The sequence below is a fragment of the Leptosomus discolor genome, chromosome 2, assembly GCF_034619465.1.
Source record: "Leptosomus discolor isolate bLepDis1 chromosome 2, bLepDis1.hap2, whole genome shotgun sequence".
Lineage (NCBI taxonomy): Eukaryota > Metazoa > Chordata > Aves > Leptosomiformes > Leptosomidae > Leptosomus > Leptosomus discolor.
Window position 1 is genome coordinate 60,460,854 of NC_141392.1, and position 21,745 is coordinate 60,482,598.

The following is a 21,745-nucleotide window of genomic DNA, read 5'->3' on the forward strand; positions in this document are numbered from 1 at the left end:
AGAGAAAAGAATAAACTTTTTCCAGTTGTATGCACCAACTGGCAGTTTCAGCTGAGTACAGTAATGTACTTGCAAGAAGAGGCCTAGCAAGGTTAGGAATTCATCACAAATGCAGGGAGGCAATGCATGTGTACGTCTTCATCTCTCATGGTGAGGGTCATTAATTTTACTTGTTCCTACTCTTGGGTAATTCTATCCATTCCTGGGATACAAGTAAAGCGGGAAAGGTTTTTTTGCTGTTTTGTATAATTTTACACAGTTAAAGCTGCCTCTTCTTTACAGCCATTGTTTTTACGCAGTTACCAGGGTGCCTTCTGTGGATTATTAAACAAAGCACATACTTCAATGACTAACATTTTCAAAAAAGAGAAATAATCAGGAGCAGCCAGGGATCCTCTGCTTAAAATGCTGTCTCTCTGCCAAAGCTGAGGGCAGATTGCAGCCAAGTTGAAAAACTCCCAAACTCATCCTGTGTCAGGATGTGTAGGGACAGCCCTGTAGTGTGAAGTTTGCAAAGAGGGGGAGTTATAGGACATAAAAAGCATGAATTTTTTCAGTGTAGACACCAAAGGTTTCTCTTTCCTGAGTAATGTTAATAAGTGCACAATTGTTTCTATACAAGTTAAATTTTTTCTTTCAACTATGTCAAGATTTTAACTGATGGGCCAAAGGAGGTTATTGCCTTTCCTGTGAGTAATGCTAATACACGCACAAATTTTACATTAAAATACTTTATTACAATACAGACAATTGGGCTCAAAATTAATACAAATTAAGATAAAATATTTACAAGTTAATGTGTACAGCATAGCTGTTTGAACAGCATGAACAAGAGAACTCCTAAAAACCCACATTCCTTTAGTATTAGGTAACAGAACACCCCCAGCTTGTTCAAGAGGAACGTGCATCAGCTGGCAAAGGCTTTCTGAAGAGTGAGAGACTCTTTGGAATAACTTGGTAAAGTTCAGGAAAAGAAAGAGTTTTCCTTTATAAAAAGAAAAACTTGGGATAAGAAGAAAGCAACCTTACTTCATACTGCTACTCTGTGCTATTCTTAGGTCACTACCGTTAGTTTTTTCCAAAACTTACACACCCCGGGCAAACAAATGGGTTTTTTAGCAACTTGTTGTAATACTGCCGCCAGACGCCTTTCAGATGCAATAAAAATCATCAAATGAATTGTGGAAGAGTTTAAACACTTTTTTTAATAGAAAAGTCTTTGCATACAATGATTCTTTCAACAAGAATATTTTTAATGGGTGTTTGAAACAGAATTCTATTAATAGCCCATAACAAATACGGGCTCACTCCCACTTTTTTCAGAATGTTCCTTCTGCTGGGCTACCACTCCTACGCCATTACAAAATTAACCCAAGCCTCATCAGTAGTCATGAGGGATTTGTTATAAATACATGATCTAGTCCTATAAATGTGCAGTTCATTTCTCTAGTTGCTGAGGGGTACTAAAAGCTTCATAAACATTAGCAGCAAAATCCTTCACTTGTTCCATCATCAACAGGTCCTGGAAGAAATTTAAAAAATAAATTTGCTTCATCAAACCACTATTCTGGTTTTGCTCCAGTCCATAATTCATCATGAGACAAGCACCTGGCACTCCCACAGAGATGTAACTCAAATTTCTTGCTTTAGAAGGTTTCATGAGCAGAACTGCAAGTAGAACCAAGTCAAGAGACCTTTCTGTGCTTCTGCACAGTTCAGCAGATGGGAGAGGAAAAAACAGCATATTTTTTGAAGGTATAAATTTACAAAAAGTTTAAGTTATGCCAATTGTTTCTACTTTTTTTTTTTTTTAAAGCCACTGAAATTAAGCAGAATGGAGTACGTTATTAAAAAGAAATATACAACATTCACTTCAAAATTTTTACTTGGGCTATTTTAAATAAGCAAGATTCTTACCTGAACAAAGTGACTGGGTGTTTCACTGCATACTGAATGGATCTGTCCATTTATTATTGGAATTATCTTGGCTAAAGGAAGACTGACACTAGAAAGACTAGAAAAGAACAAAAAAATATTGACCAAGACCTGCTCGGACATTAGTAAAGCCACCAAACAGTGATTATTACAATTCTAAATAATAACTACTTCAAGAGTTGAAAGACTGCAAACTAAGACATACAGAAGAAGTTTTTTCCCGTATCAAGTCTTTCATTTAACACAGAGAAGTACCAAAGCAAATTTCAGTTGGTGTTCTGATCACACACAGTTTCACACTCGCTTCTCCTGCAAGAGAAGTACCATTTAGCCACAGTCTTTACATGCGTGTGTATGTGAACAGTTGTTAGAAGTGCCAGTCTACAGTCTCGCGCTACTTCAAACTCTAAACCAGGCTTAGGACAGACTGCCAAACTACAGCCTTTGGGATATTTTTAATGATGTAAATAGTATATATTTGAAAACATTACTCTTTGAGAGCCATCAATTATTAAAATAAACATCCATAAACCCAGTTACTATTCATGGTTTTAATTTTAATATTTTAGAAATCGTATTTCAAGGATTTGAACTCAGCTTTTAGATTTGTACCCCTCTCACTGCGCTGCTTAAAACCAAAGTTAACTTCAGAACAAAAGCTATTTTTAAACAGTCTTCTAGGAAGAGACAGAAGATCCTGGATGTTAGTGTCTTTCCTTCAGCACACCAGCAAAGAACCTAAGGCTGCGTAGGTGCTTTGGCTGTGCGTATTTGGAGAATCAGAGTCATGCCCACCTTCCTGGAGACCTACAGTAACTGACAGTCAGAGGCTGGGGTACAGAGCTCATCTGCCAACTGCAGGGGCAGGCAGGGAGGTACTGCCGTGCGCCTTTCGGTAGTCGCCACCAGCAGGGTAAATCCTCCTCAGCTAGAAAGGCAGTCTGCTCATACGGTGTTCAGGCAAAAAGTGGAAGCTATAGGTCTTCTGGTTTCTACTTTTAGATCTGCAAGTAACGGTGGGAAATACACCTCTTGTAAATTCTAGCAGTTTCGTGGGTGGGAAGGAACGTGCCATGCTCCTAGCTGTCTGCTTCATTGAAGGGAAGAGAACTGTATTTATTCTTGAAGAGCAAGAAGCAGAATTATTTCCTACGCAAGACCTTCAAGTAGGCAGAAAAACCAATAGCCTTTTTTGGAATTCACTACGAACTCAAGGCATTATTCATGTGAGAACCACAACACGAGAAAACATTTACCTATTTACAGAGCCATTCTGAGAGAGGTCATGTTCAGTGGGTCTAAAAAACTCCGCCATATTGTCCAGCAGTCGACTGAATCCTCTATTTAAACACGTGCTCAGAACTGTACTGAAGTCTGGACTGAAGAAAAAGAAAAAAGTTGATTCCTGGGATTTGTTTTTTCAAACTGAAAAACCTGCAAGCATTCAGACTACAGATGTCCCGCCCGAAAGGGAAGGTGTGTGACCCAGGCAAAAGGCCATTAGCACAGCCACCTCCAGAAAGACTTGCTCCCCGGTAACTCCACAGCAAACCAATCAACAGCCTAAACTCTACCCCAAGATTACTAAACCCCAGATAAATCCAAAGCATTCCTCACTTCTGTTTCTCACTAAGTAATAAGATAGAAGAGACTTATCTCATCCTTAAAATGCCCCAGATCTCTAGCAGCTAAATTGTAAGAACAGTTTGGCATTTGGCTCAATTCCCTCGTATTCAACATTTATTAGAGAAGCCTTGCTTCGGTAGCTCTCTGGTAAGGGGATGCACACAACTGCTCTCAACACCATGCATTAAAAATAATTTCTGATAAGCCAAAACTGGTGTTCATTTTATCAAAACAAGTAAATCAAATAAAATTATTCTCAATTTACTCTGCTTTAGCAGAAGAGCAGTACTCCGCTGTTTCTGCATGACTACAGAAAAGGTAAGGGAGAGAGAAGGGGGTCTGACTGAGAAGGACATCCTGGTCAATTCATGAAGGCAGGATTATATAAATGAGTTTCAGAGCTCTCAAATTTTGAAAATTCCAGCCTACACTTACTGAATATAAAAATTTAATGCAGCAGAGTGGTCACATTTCACAAAGGCAAGCTGAAAGTTTTTTATATGAAAGTAATTGTCTTTCATAAACAATAGCTGTGGGGAGGAGTTTTACACGAATACAGGGTATTTCTGTATACCTTTCTAGCATATCTCTAGTTTCATTAAGTAATTTAATCGTAGCAATGTCTCTTTCTGTGAGTCCACAGGCCTAGAAAAAGCAAAGACAGACACTATTTAGTAAGAAATCCATTGGCAACTGTAAGAATAAGAGTAGAAATGGAGGAGTTTTGTACCATGGAATTAAGTCAAGATGTATAAGTCAAATCTATTTTTTTAAAAAAAAGATTTATTGTCATAAATCAGATTTTTTAGAATTTGTGTTCTGATTTTACTTTTAAATGGTCACTATAGGATTTTTTTTTTTTTAGTAAAAACAATACTAGCAGGAAATACCAGACTAATTGAGCAAAGCATTGTTTCCACTTCTGACCTCCGAAAGTTGAAATAAACCCTGCATATCATCTTAAGTTAAAGGGCTAAGTGCATGTAGTCACACAGTGAAGCCCAAGTTTCTTCTTTACACTACTGTAATACCAAGTTAAGGATGAATTTTCTCCAACCTGTGGTGTGGATGGAGACAAAACACCTTTAGAAAATCTAGGAAATTAACATGACAACTGAGATTAGAGACACTTTTCTCTTGACTCCCGTTGAGCCCAAAGCAGCAAAGGACTCCAGCACACCATCGCCTTCCTGCGCATCAGCCAAGACGCTGCAACTGTCCGTGACCCTTGATGGTGCACAAGTGCGGGGAAACACCATTTGGCTTAGGGCTGGGTGAGGTCGCATTGTGTTCCAGCGTATGGCGCTGGCTAAAGGCTGGAACTGGGCTGTGTTTCTGAGCTCAGAGCTGACAGTCTGAGGCTGACACTTGTTTTCAGTCAAACCTGAAGAGAGTACAACTTCACTTCGCCTTCATTAAAGGGATAAGGACACCTGATTGACGACGGAAGGGGCATCGCCATTTACTGACGATACAGACGCCACGGCACAACCAGAGGACTGTTACGCACCCTTCCCTCCCCAAAACCAACCAACAAGAAGCACAGAATGAAAAGAGGTAGATGAGAGAGACTGAAAGAAGCACCTGGGTAGCCAAGGGGTTTTCTTCATCTGGCATCAGATAATGACATAAGGGAGAGTAAGATGCAATCTGATCTGAATCTTTATGTTCCACTACTTCCCTGATGTCTTTAAGTTTCTGTTCCAGCTCCAGAAGAGATAGGGTGTGCTTAAGGGAAATACTGCAAGGGAAAAAAAAAAAAACAAAAAAACAAGACTACAGTGTTGACTGCAAACCAAATAACGATTCTTTGTCTCCTACAGATAACCCGTTCACAAGTAACAGGATCCCAGTCTGCTATATTGGTTTGCACTGGCAGGCATAGCCTGCTATAATAAAAACATTGTTTTGGAAAAAAGTCAGCACATCTTCCTTTTTTTAAATGCTAATAAAACTCATTGTTTTGGGAACAGTCATCGCAATAAAGATTAAAAGCTAACCACAGAGAAATAGAGACTCTTACCTTCCAAAAACTTTATGCACAGCTTGTTTAACAATAGTTATTAACTCAATCAGTCCTAGAACAAGAAAAGTGTCAAAGTTATTCTAAGGATGTGCTCAAGTCTAGAAAAAAAGTAGTTTTTCTAAGTGTGGTTAGCTAACAATAAGCATCATACCGTCTCCTAAAAGGTGCTGAATACTTGATAAATATTGCTGCTGAACTTCAGGGGGAGCTAGTGGTGTCTGTGGGGAAAAACAAAAACCAGTTCTGTGACATGCCAACAGTGGAGAACAATGCAAAAATAATATCAAACCTGTTGCGACCAATTTCCTTAATCTTTATAATACCCTGCAGCAGACAGATTCCCCCATTCTCACGCAACTCTGTAGCTTCTGACTCTCTTCCTGCCATCAACTCATGGATCTTTCATAAGTCCTCGACATTCTTCTCTTCAGTACTATCTCTCTTCCATCTTCAGTGGCACAGAAAAATCTTTCACGTTTCATTCATATATAGGAAAGTCTCTTAAAAAACTGCATTGCAGTTTTTTAGACCCTCCACCACCCCAAAAATTAAATCTAGTGGAATAGATGTTTTTGCTCAATCCTAACAAAAGCTCATCTGACAGAAAAGAAGCTTTCAGGAACCGAGACAGGATCCCAGTTTGCTCCAGCAGAGTGCCTGAGCATTGGCCCTGTCGGCCCACTTCTCTATTGGAAAAATAACAGAAAGGAAACATGTTTCTAGTCCAAACCCATCTTGCCCTTTTAAAAAAGCTTTTTCAGGTCTCACAAAACAAAGCATGGTCTCCCTAATGAAAGCTTTTCTCAGACCTGTCTTGACCTGCTGTTCCTTGACTCTCAGCAGGAGCTATCACAGGGGGGCGTATGACAACTAATCAAAGCTGGTATCCATTATCCTCAGACGAGCCGTCCAACAATTTGCAGATCCTACTCTGTACAACGGGTACTTGCTTACTGCGGGATTCATCTTTTTTTATTGAGCAGTGCTAGATATGCCATATAAACAAAACCCAAGTCTTCTACCTTGCTCGGCCCCACCGACAGACATTTAGGTAGGTGACCTTTTGGAGTTAAACAAAATAATCAAAACGTCAAAGACAACATTTTTCCTCTTTAATTCTAGGAAAATTTAACTGGAGGAATTAAGGTATGTGCTGGGAAGACCTAAGCACTTATATACATTTGCATGCACCTATTGGATCATTCATACAGTATTACTGTTTCATGAAAAATTAATGAAAGCAAAGAAATTATTTATGTTGGTGTTTAGATACAAAGTAACCTTCTTTAAGCAATACAAATGTGGACAAAAGGTATTATTCAATATTGCTAATATTTTGTTAAGCAACAGTATCACCAAATCATCCAAATGTAGAGGCTATTAGAACACACCAATACATCTTACTTCCAATAATGCTTCCACATCTCCCACTCTTGTAAGAGCTCTTCATTTCATTCGAATACTCATAAGCTATGCCCCTTTTTATCTCTCACTAAATAACCCTTTCACTTCCAACAAAGTGGAATTTCTACCTTTAAAACAAAACAAGAAACTTACTGTGCCATTTTTGCAGAGGGCAGCATTATCCAGGTAGATGTAACCACCAATAATATTTAATTGGACTCGCAAAAGAACTACTAGCATACAGGTACTATATACAGCTACAATGCTTCTCGTGAAACCTTGAAGAGAGACAACAAAATAACTCCAAAGTCAAAGAAATAAGGGTGAGCCAAGGAAGCAGAGTGCTCTCCGAGACTCCAGATGATTTTTAAATACCCAGTCACATTTCTCTCATTGGTTGTCATAACACACATTTTCACAACACACGCCCAAGATGGTCACAAGTCCAGTATGTTCTGGAGCTACATCTAAAGTGTCCCATTTAAAGCCTTGGTATTAATATCATTTTGCACATTACACAAGTTTTTCTGGGAAAAAAAAATAAAAAATTATACAAGTTGCTCCAGAAGGAAAATGGATGTACTGTCAAATCATCTTTCTTCATTAGGCCAGGAAATACACATATTACGTTCGCCCTTGTCACACAGTTAAGACACAGAAGGCGTAACAGCAGCTTGGGAACAAAAGTTACCTAAGGCAGCAGCAAATTAAAATGAGCACCAGCTACCAGCCACTAGGCAACAGAGGACACGTGGAAGAAGTGACATGAATAAATATGGATGAGCGCCGAGTAGCAAGGACACGGGAAGAAAGGAGCTGGATTAAAAATAGGATCTGCAAAGGTGGTGTGAAAAGGAGAAACAAAACCAAAAGGAAGGACAGACAACACCAGGGGGGTGGTAGGGATAACAAATGGTACCGAAGAATCAAAAGTAGTAAAAAAAGCTCAGTAGTATTTCACTGCATAATTATCTGACTTCACTATCCTCCCCTCCCCTCCTCCATCAGCCACTAAGTAAGATGATGAACCAAAGCGTCCACTACCATGGCTATGGTGGTTCTCTGCAACAGGCTTGAAGAGAGGAAAATGCTGGCCAGGTAAGGGCTGGCCTACATTTCAGAGTGATGTTTTCTGTCAGGTTCAGCACAGGACTTTCTGAAAAAACTAGTTTGATTTTTCTGTGATGGCACAGAAAGTTCTCACAAAGTTTTCTTGAGCAAGGTAACATGAAGGCCAATAAAATTCTTCACCTTTGTCTCTGAGCTTCTAACCTCCCTCAGGGCTACAAAAAATTCCTTCATGAGGAGCTTTTGGGAGCCAGGGGCATGGAGGAGATTTGCCATGTAGCGTGTTACACTATCTTCATATCTACTGAAACAACAACCCAGTGTAAAGTGTGCATTTCAAAGGGTGTGAAAGACTTTAAATTTATGCTAAACATTATGCATCTGGATTACTTCATTTCCACTTACTTATTATCTTTAAATCCTCCCATATTTCCAACTTGTTTGCTGGCCTGTGGGAAAAATAAATGGAAATATTAAACATTAAAAAGTGTATTTTCCTTGGAAATTAATGAATATGTTAAATGAAACAGCAGTGCTCTAAGGTGAGCTCATTTAGCTACTAAACTTATTCAGATCAGATGCATGTCTACATTGATTTGCTCATTCAAGAAAGCACTACAGAAACAATACACTATGAAGTCACAGAAAAGATATTCAAACTTTGCCGTACAAACATAGTATTTAGTGATGTCAATTATACACTTATATTATCAATTTTGAGCTACCACACTGGGCAGTCAGAAGGAGCCCACCGATGGGCTTTTCTGGGGCCTTGATCCTCTATACACTTAACACAGACCTCAGTTCAGCAGGGCTTCCTCTATCCACCTGTGCACAATAAAGGCTGGATCAGAATTTCTGCATCTTGCTTTCTTGCAAGATTTGCCATTGCCTGACGTGGTTTTGAAGTTCAGGTTTGGTCATCAAAAAACAAAGAGATCATGACCATCTGTGGAAAAGAAGTCTTGTGCCATCCACACAAATGCAAGTTGATCTTTTTTCTTTTGTCGAGGTGCGTTTACTTTTTTGACCGGACTAATTCCTAAAATTTTATACATTTTGCATTCAAAAGAGCAAGCCCATAGATTGCATAGATACACCTGAACTGCCTAAGGCACATTGCATATTTGTAGCTACTATCCAGAGGGAATGTTAGCAATATCGCAGCAGTAGCAGAGATAAGAGCAAGCTAACCAAAAAGTTTAATCAGCCATTCTCGCTTGTTAAGCTAAAAAATAGCTACTGTATCTCTGTCGTGGAGAAAATACGTTGTGAAAGTCACTTAGAGAAACATTTGTAATTTCTTAGGATCAGGATTAACACTTAAATATTTAGGGCAGATAGTGCAGATTAACCTAGACTTTACAGTAACCTAGTTTATAAAAAATAATACACTTTTCACCAGAAATAATTTCTCTTTACAGGCACTTTGGCATTGGTTTGATCACTACACCACTTACATGAACAATAAATTTTTAAGCTCACCACTATCAAATAATGCAAATGAACTGATATAATAAACTATTAAATCTACAACTCCAAAAAGTAGAGAGACAGATAAAAGAAAGGATAGCTGGAGGAGATACAAGGAACCTTGGCACATATAAAACCAGTTTACATGCTTCTCTTTTTGCAAACTAAATCCACAGTTTTAAAAGCTATTCTAAAGCAAAACAAAGGAAAGACTGTTAAAAAAATACAGTGATATTTCTATAGATAAACCATGTAAGAGGACTCGAAACTACATTTGTTGCTTATGACTGGTAAGTTTTCTGTGCCAGCTGAAGAGAGAAAGAGAAGCCAATTCATTAACGCCAGCCAACTACCTTTGCACCCATCACTTCACAACAGTTTCTAGAGCTCATGCTTACAAAGTTTCTCCTCACAACACAAGGCAACAGCCAGGTAACAGTTTAAGTCTGTAAGTACTAAGCCTAACAGTGGAAATGGATTTTGCAGTCTTCATCTGCTTCAATCTACTAAGACTCAGCTGCTACTCAAAATTCAGCTTTTATTTCACATATATTTACTTGGAAAACCATTACCTGCTGTGGAAGCAAAAAGCAATGCAACCAAAAAACCAGAGGTCTGGAACAAAGCTAAGTGCTGAATAGGTGGAAAATACGCAACATCTGCAAGGCTACAGCAGCAAGTACTTCACCTCATCTCATTCAATCACATTGCTTTGAAAAGAGGAGGACAGACAGGAGCTGTCCCTCTTTGAAAGTTTCTCTGGAAGACTGAAGACTGCAGCTCGCTTATACCCCCAACCTACCACTGGACACCCCGAATTATTAAAACGATGTAAAAAGGTTTTGAATTTAAGGAAGTGAGCAGATTTAAAGTTAAAGGAGTTTACCTAAGCCATAACATGATCTACAGATAACATGTTAAGCCATAACATAGATGACGTGAGGAAAAGAATACGTCTTCAGAGACATTAAGAAAGGTAAACAGCCACATCTGCTCTCTTGTATATTCCACAACAATGGCACTCAAAGGTCTGGAGCCGTTTGATTCATCTTCTCAAATCAAAGTGGAAAGAAAGCAAATCTATTCCTCCATGTGCAGCACAAGAATGCAAAGCCTCTTCAGAGGCTCACTTCAAAGTCGAACGAGCCCTGGTGGCTCATTCCATGATCTATGCCTTCCCAACCCCTCCTCTACACTGTCAGTTCAAAAAGCCCAAGCATCTCTCTAAAAATTCGTCAAAAAAGGAAGCATTAAGACACAAACTCCACTGTAAGATACACTCTAAATGAACATCTATGCTTACAGGATATTGATGTAACGAGCATTTAAAAAAAAAAAAATTTGTTTCCAGAAACGCTTAACTATAATATCAAAAAGTCTTATCTCCATTTTCACTGGCGTTACTGGAACTCAGAAGCATGTCACTGTACCCGTAAACTGTTTCAAATAGTCAAACAAGTTAGATACACCAGACTTATTTCGATATAAGAATGCTACAGAAAACGAACTAAGGTATTACAAGCCTTCACCATTCAACAAAGGATTACAGGCCTTTGTAGGCTATTTTGCTGCACAATCCAGAAGCCAAATCTGGTGATCCACAAGATCTTGTTCATTCAGGTTAATCTTTCATTGAGTAAAACTCTTATTATCACAAATATATTAAATACTCCATTAAAATTAACTTTTCCTAATTTCTTCTTGTTTGGGGTAAATAATACTCAATCACAGTAATGAATTCTCAGATAATCTATTATAAAAGCATTTTTCAGGCTGTAATTCCCACTTTAAGTATCACATTCTGTTGCCTTGTTGTGGGAGTTCTTTTGACTGAAAAAAGACAATGACTGGATAGGTAATCTATTAAAATTCGCTGGATAGATGAAGTTATAGCTGTATGAATAAGCCAGTGGGAGGTAAACTAGAAAGGCAGTCTAGAGTGAGTCAGAAACCCTGTGTTAACTGCCTACATAACACTTTTACTCCACGCCAAATGCCAAGAAGCTTACTCTACTTTGAAAGCATGCTGTTACACTTTATGTATTTAAAAATACGCTATTTGTTCCTGCAGTTAAAAGGAAACTAAAGGTGTTTTCTGACAGGGAAACATTCCATTTAATGTGTGACATGCCCCTATTTGTTCTACTTCAAAAAAAAAAAAAAAAAGAAAAAAAATAACAACAAAAAACTTCTCATAGCATACATCCATTTGCAATCTCATCTTAGATACTTCCCACTACTATTTGTCTGACCTTGACAAGATTACATAAACATTTTTACAAATGCCACATCAATAACTAAGATACCCTGTCTTGTTTAAGAGAGGACTAGATCCTCTAAGTACTTTTATCTGCCTATCTTATAAGCACTTCCACAAAAATCATGGCTCTCACTGCAGCATCTCAAAGGAACTATTATTTCTTGTAATGTTTGGAAAATGCCAGCCATACCTATCAAAATACATCTAACATGACACAAAATATTTACATAGTAATTTCAAAATACTTTAAGACTAGTGACTCAGTGGGACACAGAACCAAAATTCGTCATGCTTTCTACATTATAAATATATAATTTGAAAAAAAAAACCTTATCTTGTGATCAAAACAAGTGATCATTAACACAATTAACAAACCAGTCTTACCTATTTTTAAGAAGAGATGTGAGACTCTCAGAATTTAATTGATGCATTAAGGCATCCCTCAATGTTGGAAGCATTGACAGCACTGTTATTAAAAGAAAAAAAAAAAAAATCTGTCAACACAAAAAAAAATCACCACAAACCTATCCCCAGCTCTTACTCAATAGCTGCTATACAATGTAAAACCCATTGCTCAACAGGCAAAGCTGGGAGGACAAACAAAATAGGAAACCCTGGGAGTACTCAGAAGTGCCATGACTTGCTTGTCTCTTATGAGCGAGCTTGGGCACAACTCTGCCCTTACGTGGCTACGTGTCTTTGTTGGCTCCAGCTGCAGATGTGTACTCGCATCCTGCATATCTGCAACTCCCCAGAAGAAAATCTAGTGAAAATCTACACTGTTGCATTTCTCCAAAGGAGAAGAAAAAGATCTGAAGTTTGTTTTTTTCCGCAACAGAACCTGAGACAGGTATGTTTAAAAAAAAAAAAAAAAAAAAAAGCTGGTGGGAAAAGACCTTTACTTTCAGAAAATTCCACGTCCATTCTGCTGTTATATGATGGGAACAAGAAATGGAAAACAAGCATGCACAGAAGAAACACTATAAATAAAATATGAAAAATCTTGACAAGAATGCATGCTGCCAGGCAGAAGGTACTTTGTACAACGAAGGGCAAAGAAAAACTCAGTCCCTGCAGTAAAACTGATGCCAGCACCACAAAATGGAAAAGAAGAAAATGAAATACCAGAGTATTTCATATCAGGGTAAACACCGTGCACAGAAAGCATTTGCAGCCACCCAAGAAGTCATTACAAATTTCAACAGAAGAAAATGCTGCCCAATTTGTTTCACAGAAATAGTTTTGAATGGCCTGTATTTACAAGAATGACAAGAATTTTGTTGAACCCTACCCTACCATCTCCTCTCCAAAAACCCAAAGACCAATGCTGTAATATAAACACTTTCACTTTTTGCTCCCCAGCTAGTCAGGTACCTTTTAACTGTTCAAATGTAGGGAACTAATGGGCTGACGTGCTTCTTATTTGTAAATAAAAAATACCCACCAAGCTCTCTGTGTAGCTTACTAAAAAACGCGCTATAATAAGATAATCTTGCTGTAAATTCACTATTGTTTTTACCTGGGTGCTGTTTCACACCTCAGTGCAGGGCGATACACAAAGAGTCTTTAAGTGACAAAAAACTGTAACCTGCATGTATATTTATATGCATTATAGATGAATATATTCAAACCAAGGGTTAAGACAACCCCTAGAAATCCCTTCAATTTTCTGTTCTTCAGATTCTGGTTTTATTATGCAAAATGACTCTATGCGCTAGTAGCTAATAAAGACTCTGAATTCAACTACATTTCTCATTCTTCTTCCAGCCTGTCTATATGTAGTACAAATCCCCAAATAATTCCACGTATTGAGAACAGTATCTATTTCCTTATCTTACCTGTCATATTGCATGTCCTCTGATTACTTTCAAAATGATATTGCCTTCGTGCTTGGGCGATGTATTCAGCTGCCTCTCGTTCTTGGATTTCTCTGATTTTCTTCTGCCCATATTTTCCCAGTAAATAGACTCCTACAGAGAGATTTTCATATTACAAGCTGCTTTAAAAATGCTAGGAAGGCCCCTTCAGCCCCTTTCTTTGATTTTAAACCGTAATGGTGCATAGTGGAGTTTTTTGGGATACGTGGGTATTGAGTATTTTAATACTGATTGACAAAGTAATGCTCAGAAATAATGTTTTCAAAATTAATTAAAATATCAAGGGTAATGACTTGGATCAGTATAAGAAACTTGCCTGAGAAGACACATCCTGCCTTTCAAAGAAGGTGTTCTTGGCACTACTGCAACGTGAACAACTAGTACTGAAGACATTGAAGCTAATATTGGGAAGAGGAAAAATGAAGGGTAACAAAAACAAAGATTAGAGAAAATAAACTAAAATGTATAGGCCTGGAGACGCATGAAAAATTAATTTTTTTCAGAAGATATCTGTCTAAAATTAGCAGAAAGTTAGAGATAAAACTTGCCTTAAAAATCACATAAGAGAAAAATGTTGCAGATCAACACTTCCTTCGTTTGGTCCCAAAGCTTCCATAGAAAGAACCTTAGCTCCAGTGGGGCTTGACTGTAATGTACTTCTTACCATGCCTGGTTCCTACGCTCCAGCCCCACTCTTCTGCCCTTGAGGATCTGATCATCCCTCATCGCCCTCACTATGAACCTCCATTTTGACAAAGACCCATCCAAAATTTTTGCTCTATATTTCCTCCTCTCCCAACATACATCCCTTTGAAGTTTGCCCCAACTGCTCTTCCCACACCACCAGAGGTTCAGAGATTTCTCCAGGCTGCCCACAGCCCTCTTCTCATCTTTCCTCATCTCCACCCCCCTTTCTAAGCCGTTTCTCAAGACACCACTGCGTCTTCTAGACTTATCCCCAGCACCTTTGCCCACTGTGAGCGGCTTTGCATGAATTTCTCCCCCTCCACCTGGGGCTGCTTGTAACACCTCCTGTGGATCAAGTTCATCTGCTGCCTCCCATAGGCACTGGTAGCAGCAGTTACCCACTTAGATGCATAAGAACCTCTTCCCATGTTCTCTCATGAAAGAAGAGGGGGAAGATAAGGGAGGAACAAACCCAAGCAGAAAAGGCTCTTGTACAAGTTGATCATCTTCTGTACACTGGGGAGCAACCCCCTAAGTATTGAAACTCCTCTACACAGTGTCAGCTCTGACTCTGTCAAGTCAATAATGGTACACAGATGAAATCTGAGTATCAAATCAAGTCTTTATTTTTTTCTACCAAGCATTTTCAAAAGCCATAAACACAGAGCCACAAAATTTTCTTCAGAGTTCAATTTTCACATTTCAAAGTTAATATCTGAATGGAAGAGGCATTTAACAGTTGCTGAATGCTGAAAGTTTTAAAACTATTTTATAAGCCCGATACACAAAAACTAAAAAAAAAAATCCAAACCACCCAAACTCCCCAAGATTTTGAATTCAGCTATACTTTTTAGGTCATTAAAAGCTTTCAATACATTCTCCAAAACTATCATCAGTATTTCAAAAGGCTTGTCAACTTTGTGCCCCAATATTCACGGTTGCAAAAAAATCTGGCTATTCATATTGGCATTATGCTTCCTAGTAGGCAACTACAAGCCAGACCAGTCTGGAACCACAGTCACTTCCATTTGTTTCCCAAAAGCCTCATAAAATAAATATGGGGAAGTCACTATCTCTTGCTTCAGCCTTTAGGCAGACTGACCATTTGCCATGTGGAAGATTCACCCCACTAGATGCAAACTTTAAAATTATGGTTCCATATACATAAAATGCAATTTTACCACTAAATTGTAAACCAAAATGAGACTCCATAAGTAACAATTAGATTATTTTTCTCTAAAAAAATTATAGATTCCTGACAACAGTATCTATTTACAACACAACTATCAGGGCACTGATTTTTATTTTTTTTCAGCTAACATACTGAAACAGCAACAATTTTTTTTAGTATTAGCAAATAATTTTTGAATACAAGATCTTTCCAATCATTTTATCCCACTACATTTTTCACATTACATTCACACACACTCATTTGTCCAAATGACTACTTTTGTTCATTCTGCACCCCCCCCCCCCGAATAAATCCTCTAACTCAAGGTTTTGTGGCAGAAAAGTCTTAAGTATAAAAAAAGACTCTTCCTGAACATACAAAGGACACAGGCAGGCATGTAAACAATTCAAGAAGAATCATAAGCATGCCCTTGAGTGATACACTGGAGCAGCCTCTTTATGATTGAGACAGCTAATTGCTTAATACGATTGTTAAAGCTGTGTGATTACTCTGCACTAAGAACCGCTGTGCCTCGCGAAGGTCCAAAGCTGCAGCAGCAGTCACCCAGCTTTGACAAGGAGTTTCCAGAAAAAACACTTGTCTAAAATGACAGGACACCAGTTACTAGCACTCTTATTCCTCTCCCCCAACCCTGAACTAAGTCATGACTGTGACCCATCACTAACAGTTGTCACTTGTTCTGGTATCACCCATCTTTGGGAAGGCAATGCATTAGAAATCAACCAAGGTAAAAGTTACACCATCCACAGAGCTTAAGCGATACCAACGAACAACAGAAAAGTCTGGATGTCAGCAGCAGACCGCCTCTGTTCCTAACTGCATGGCCTGTCGTCGTTGTCAGCTTTGTAACAATGAACTTCTGCCCACCAGTCACCAGTGCCTGAGCGCACCAGCAGAGCCTCTGCAAGTCTCTGGCTTATGGGACATTTCAAGGGGCTGCCAGCCTGGGAGTTGGTCTGCATGTGTGTTCCCATTTCACTTTGGAACTACCGTATGTATCTATATCGATACACATAGCATTCATTCAGAAGACTTGAAAATAACACAGACTTCTAAGAAGTTCAGGCCAAATGCATCACACGAGAACACTGTTACTCGGAGCTGGAAGCAGGACCAGAGAAAGCCACATCCCAAGAACTGCCATGTCAAGGCAGCTAACGTACCTGTAAGAAACTAAACTGACATTTTGAAAATCCCTGTTGTTACAAACAAGCAAAGGGAACACCAACTTTTCACAATAGCTGATATAACTCAATTTTACCTCTCAGTATGGGATAGGAAGTCTGTAAGAAGTGGCAGCAGCAACCTTTTACTCACCTTTAATTAGCCAAACCAATGTACAGATGGAGCTTCATACTGAATCTTTCCTAGCTGTTCCATACAAAACCAGGAATTAAGAAAACTCAGCAATAATGAGATTGCCCAAAAGATACTATCTACATAAACCTTTTCCTGCTTTCATTAGAATGTGAACCATACAAACAACTATAGTCCCAACACTTCTGATTCACAGAGGGTTCAGTCACAGATGAGTGGTGCAAACTAGGACTACGTCAGCTGATGCCAGAAGCTTCAGGTGCAGGAACAGGAACCTCAGTAAGGATCTTGAACCGCAATTCATACTGCTTTAAAACTGATCTGCAAAGGGAAATGTATTTACATTGGTATTGGCTGTCTGTGCTGGTTTTGGCTGGGACAGGGTTGATTTTCTTCATAGCAGATATTACAGGACTATGTTTTGGATTTGTGCTGGAAACAGTGTTGATAACACTGGGACATTTTAGTTACTGCTGAGCAGGGCTTACATAGAGCCAAGGCCTTTTCTGCCTCTCATACTGCCCCGACAGCGAGCAGGCTGGGGGTGCACAACAACTTGGGAGGGGACACAGTTGGGACAGCTGATCCAACTGACCGAAGGGATATTCCCCAACATGACATCACGCTCAGCAATAAAACTAGGGGGGAGGTTGGCAGCAGGGGCTGCTGCTCAGAGACTGGCTGGGCATTGATTAGTTGGTGGGGAGCAATTGTTCTCACTTGCATCACTTGTTTTCCCTGGGTTTAATTTTTCTTTGTTTCCCGTCCCTGTCTCTTTTCCTTACAATTTTAATTTTTTTTAAATTACTAAACTGTTTTTATCTCAACCCATGAGTTTTCTCACATTATTCTTCTGATTCTCTCCCCCATCCCACCTTGGGGAGGGGGGTGGGCAGAGCACGAGCAAGAGAGCTGGGGTTAAACCACGACACTGTCCTAAAACAATGGGAACACGCGGAGTCTATGGTACCCATATCTTGTGGGAGCAACACTTTGATTCACCTGTTAACAGTGAACCAAGATAAAATGCCCTAATTTCTCTCTGTAGCATTGTATAGTCTCTTCCCATCAAAATGTACGTAACGGAAGTAGCTTAGAAAATCTGCAGGCTCTTACATATTCATGCCAGTGGCCTCAAACAGGTATGATATTTCTCACATCACATAAATTATGGCGTACCTCTCCCTCAGCCCTTTCCTTTCTTCAGAGGTGGAATACAGAGATGAACAGAAGGCTGGGATAGGTAACTAGGAGCTATCAAATTTTCAGGAAACCTCTTTACAACCCTGTGTAACCTTTACCCTCACTGCCATACTTCCTCGGGGAAAAAAAAAAAGGGGGGGGGGGGGGGGCAGGAACTTTCAGTTTTAAGAATTTTATTATGCAGAAATTATGCTGACACACAGAAGCCTGCATCCTTCCAGAACATTGACAGCTCCGCAAGTTGTGGTTTGTCCTTATATACAAGCAAGCTGTGCATCCACAGACATACAGCTGTCCCATTATGGTTGAAAACCATACTCAAAATAAGAAGGCACTAAAGCTTTATTCTCTTGGCACCACTGAGTCACACCAAAACCTATTTAACGCCCCTGCACTCACTCACAAACCAAGATAACTTTCACTGCTAAGCAGACAGACTTCTGAACTGAAACATTCCTTCTGCAAGTCGAAGGTCGCAACAGATGAAATTGAGCAATAATTAATTCCCCACTGAAATCAGAACCATACATTGCAGACACACCCTGAACTTGCTCTTCTACTGCAGTGAGAGAATTTCAACCGTGAATCATTTTGTAATATCCATTGAAATCTACCTTGGACACAGCACTGAGATAGAAACGACTTGAAGGTAAATCTACCTGTCTAATGAGAGCAAGCAGACACAACGCGTCCTCGCAGCTCTGTCATACAAGCTCTCTCTCTACTTTAAATATTTCTAGCGTTTTTGATCCTAGAGCACCACATTTTGCTTACTAGAAGAGACTTCAGTATTTTTAGTATGCAATCTACTTCATATTGCTAAAAGAACAGAATTCTGAATAAAGGGCTTGTACAGGGTCTTTGCTAAGTTGAGATCTTTTCAACGCCACTTTATGGTTAAGGGAAAATTACACCTATTTCAGCTTCTTTTCCCTCAATTTGAGCTCCTACGAGTTTTGTATCTTCATAAGCAGAAAAATCTGTTGCAGTGTTGGGACTGACAGAAATTACACTAAGGCAGACAGACACTGATAATACACAAGGAATCCATCTCAGTAAACACAGGAAAGGCTACCAACCAACCCAGATTTTCGTCCAATAATTCTACAGTAACACAACACTGACACAACACTGTATCAGTAATAATATAGAGACTCTTCTGTACTGTCTAACAAATCATTAAATATTCTCATTAATCTCTGATCACATGCCAGTTAAAGACTTAAAATCATTAAACTGCGTGATGTCCCGTTTTCCTTGTTACATCCTCCTTCCCAAAAAAAACAAACACCAGAGAGATGTAGATTCCAGTCTCTCGTATTAAATCAGCAGATTTGGATGATTTTTTTAAACTAATTCAGCCACTTCCAAATACTCTATCTCCAAGTAAAAGCAGTGGTGTAGAGTTGCATTCTACCTTTTAACATTAGGCAGTATTTTTTGGCGAAGAATCCACTGTGGATCTCAGAGCCCTGATTCATGGGTAACGGCATTACCATAGCTCCTGGTGTTATTTTAAGGTTTGATCCATAACCAATACGTGGATGGCCAAAACACTCACGATTCAGCTGCTGGACAACTGTAGTGCAGCGCTCTGCAGTAATTCCCTCCATTTCCCAGGCTGCCTTAAAATACCACGGTGCGAGTTGCAGCTGGTGGCAGCCACTGCTGCTCTCCTGTTTGCAGATGCCCTGTTTTACCACAGAAAAGCAATTCTCTACAGAGTCCTCAAATACAACGTGGCCTGAGGAAGCAGGTACTTGATCCATGCTGCAGGTAATGTCAGGACAGTTCAGCATTTTCTGTCAGAAGTTGAAATGCTCATTAGAAGAGCAACATCTTGGGATTTTTTGGATTCCTCATACTTTATACGACTTCATTTTAGTCACTGATTTTTTTTAAGTGTACTTCAACCAGTCAGTATCATTTTAGTGAAAGTGACACCAAACTGTACATAAACAGCACCAATCATAAGGAAAAAGCTGCAGATTCAGTGATATTAGGATAGTCTGCAGGCTGGCAGAGGGCTGTTTACACATGATGAATTTACCACTTCAGGCTATGAGGACTACAGAGAACCACAAGCTCCCCGATATCTGCTTTCCCACTTGGACATTGATCCATGTTTACTAGCTGAAACGGGGACAACTGATGTTTTTACTAATCCCATTTGTCCATGCACCACCCTCACAAAGACGGCTGAAGGGGAGGGGAAACAGTTTGCAGGTTACAGCCTGGTGTATCCAAGTAAATCTGTTTACTTGACACGGTGGGCTGTAAGTGTGGTGGCTCAGAAACTGGTAAACATTACGTTCTGCTGTACTTGCAGAGTCAGAAAACCTGCAGGTGAGGTGGTGAACTGGAGAAGCGGTCTGACAAGTACTTCAGTAACCATCATCTAATCTATTATTGTACATTAATTGGCACTCTTTGGAAAAACGCAGAAGGAATTCATGCTGAAAGGATGCAGAGGACACAACAACCAAGGCAAGTCAGAAGTATATACCACCTTCAAAAGGTACCTCACCTGAATAGGAGACAAAATGTATTGCAAAACCCATGTAGCTCTCAGAACATTTAACTGTTCAGGCAAGTTCCAGTAGGTATAAACAAATATAAATTTTCCTTAGCAACTCTGTAATATTTAATTCTGTTCCATTTGCATAAAAGCACATCTGATGACTGAGCGTGCAAAGACATGGCTGTACCTTTTGAGGAGTATCTAGTCTCCAGCTGCGCAGACATGCACTTTATTAGTAAACAGAGAGATAGATCCAAGGTGTTCTTTTAAATCCAATTCCAACTAAAAATAACCTTATAATAACTCCAAGGAAAGGAGGAGCTTACCAGACCATTACCACCAGACAAGTTAGACAAGAGCCTTAAGGGAGAAAGGACGGCTTGAATAATTAATGTAAATCCTCCTCTCCAGTAAAGTTTTGTGTCTGCAGTTGGTTTATATTTGACAATTCACTTTTAAAAGTACAGGCTTTCAGCCTCCATCCTAAAAATAATAACACAAACGTCACTCGCACTTCGCACGATTCGATGCTGTTTCAAACCAACACAACCACCCGCCGTAAGAACCCGCAGGCAACTGGAACCCCTGTTTTAGGACTTATGGGACGACGGGCAGATTTTCCTCCCCGCCCAGGAGAAAAACCCTCCTGCCGCCTCCGCTCTCCCACGGGCGGCCCGTGGGTGCGTTCTGGTGTCACCGGCAAGGCGAAGGGCTGCCCCGCGCCACGGCGGAGCTCCCTGCGCAACAGCCCGCGGCGGCGATGGCAGGGACGAGGCCGGTCAGGGACGAGGCCAGCCCGGCCCGCGGTACCGGGCTCGCCCGAGGGGCAGACGAGGTGTCCTGATCGCCGGGAGCTCGTCGGGCTCAGCGGCCAAGCGCCGCCTCTGAGGGGGCCTCCCCAGCGGGAACCGGGAGCTCTTCGGCGACAGCGGGGAGGCCCCGAGGTGGGTTCCGTTCCGCTCCGCGCCGAGCCCTGTTACCGCCCCCCACCGCCCCTCGGCCCGGCTGCCGGGCACTCACCGCCCAGGAAGGTGCCGAGGACGAGGCATTTCTTCTTGTGCCGCTTGAGGAAACTCCAGAGGGACCGCAGCATCCTGCGCGCCCGGCCCGGCCGCCCCTCGCCTCGGCGGAAGGGGCGGTGGCAGCGGCTCCGCCC

General features: G+C 40.2%; 1 protein-coding gene across 4 annotated transcripts; it reads right to left on the minus strand.

Annotated features, from left to right (window-relative positions):
• Positions 1-640: 640 nt before the first annotated feature.
• PEX3 (peroxisomal biogenesis factor 3) lies at positions 641-21,696 on the minus strand. 4 transcript variants are annotated; one of them, XM_086482402.1, is made up of 12 exons: positions 21,610-21,696; positions 13,631-13,762; positions 12,177-12,258; positions 8,465-8,508; positions 7,145-7,269; positions 5,739-5,805; positions 5,585-5,639; positions 5,146-5,302; positions 4,136-4,206; positions 3,192-3,314; positions 1,918-2,014; positions 641-1,522 (listed from the first exon to the last, which is right to left on the minus strand). In XM_086482402.1, exons 1-12 carry the CDS (start codon positions 21,680-21,682, stop codon positions 1,439-1,441), a joined length of 1,110 nt encoding a protein of 369 aa, XP_086338528.1. In that variant the 5' UTR covers positions 21,683-21,696; the 3' UTR covers positions 641-1,438. The 4 variants fall into 4 exon arrangements, with proteins under 4 accessions (XP_086338528.1, XP_086338527.1, XP_086338530.1 ...); XM_086482401.1 differs by having other exon boundaries at positions 12,177-12,279; positions 13,628-13,762; XM_086482403.1 differs by lacking the exon at positions 641-1,522 and adding an exon at positions 1,534-1,668.
• Positions 21,697-21,745: the final 49 nt, after the last annotated feature.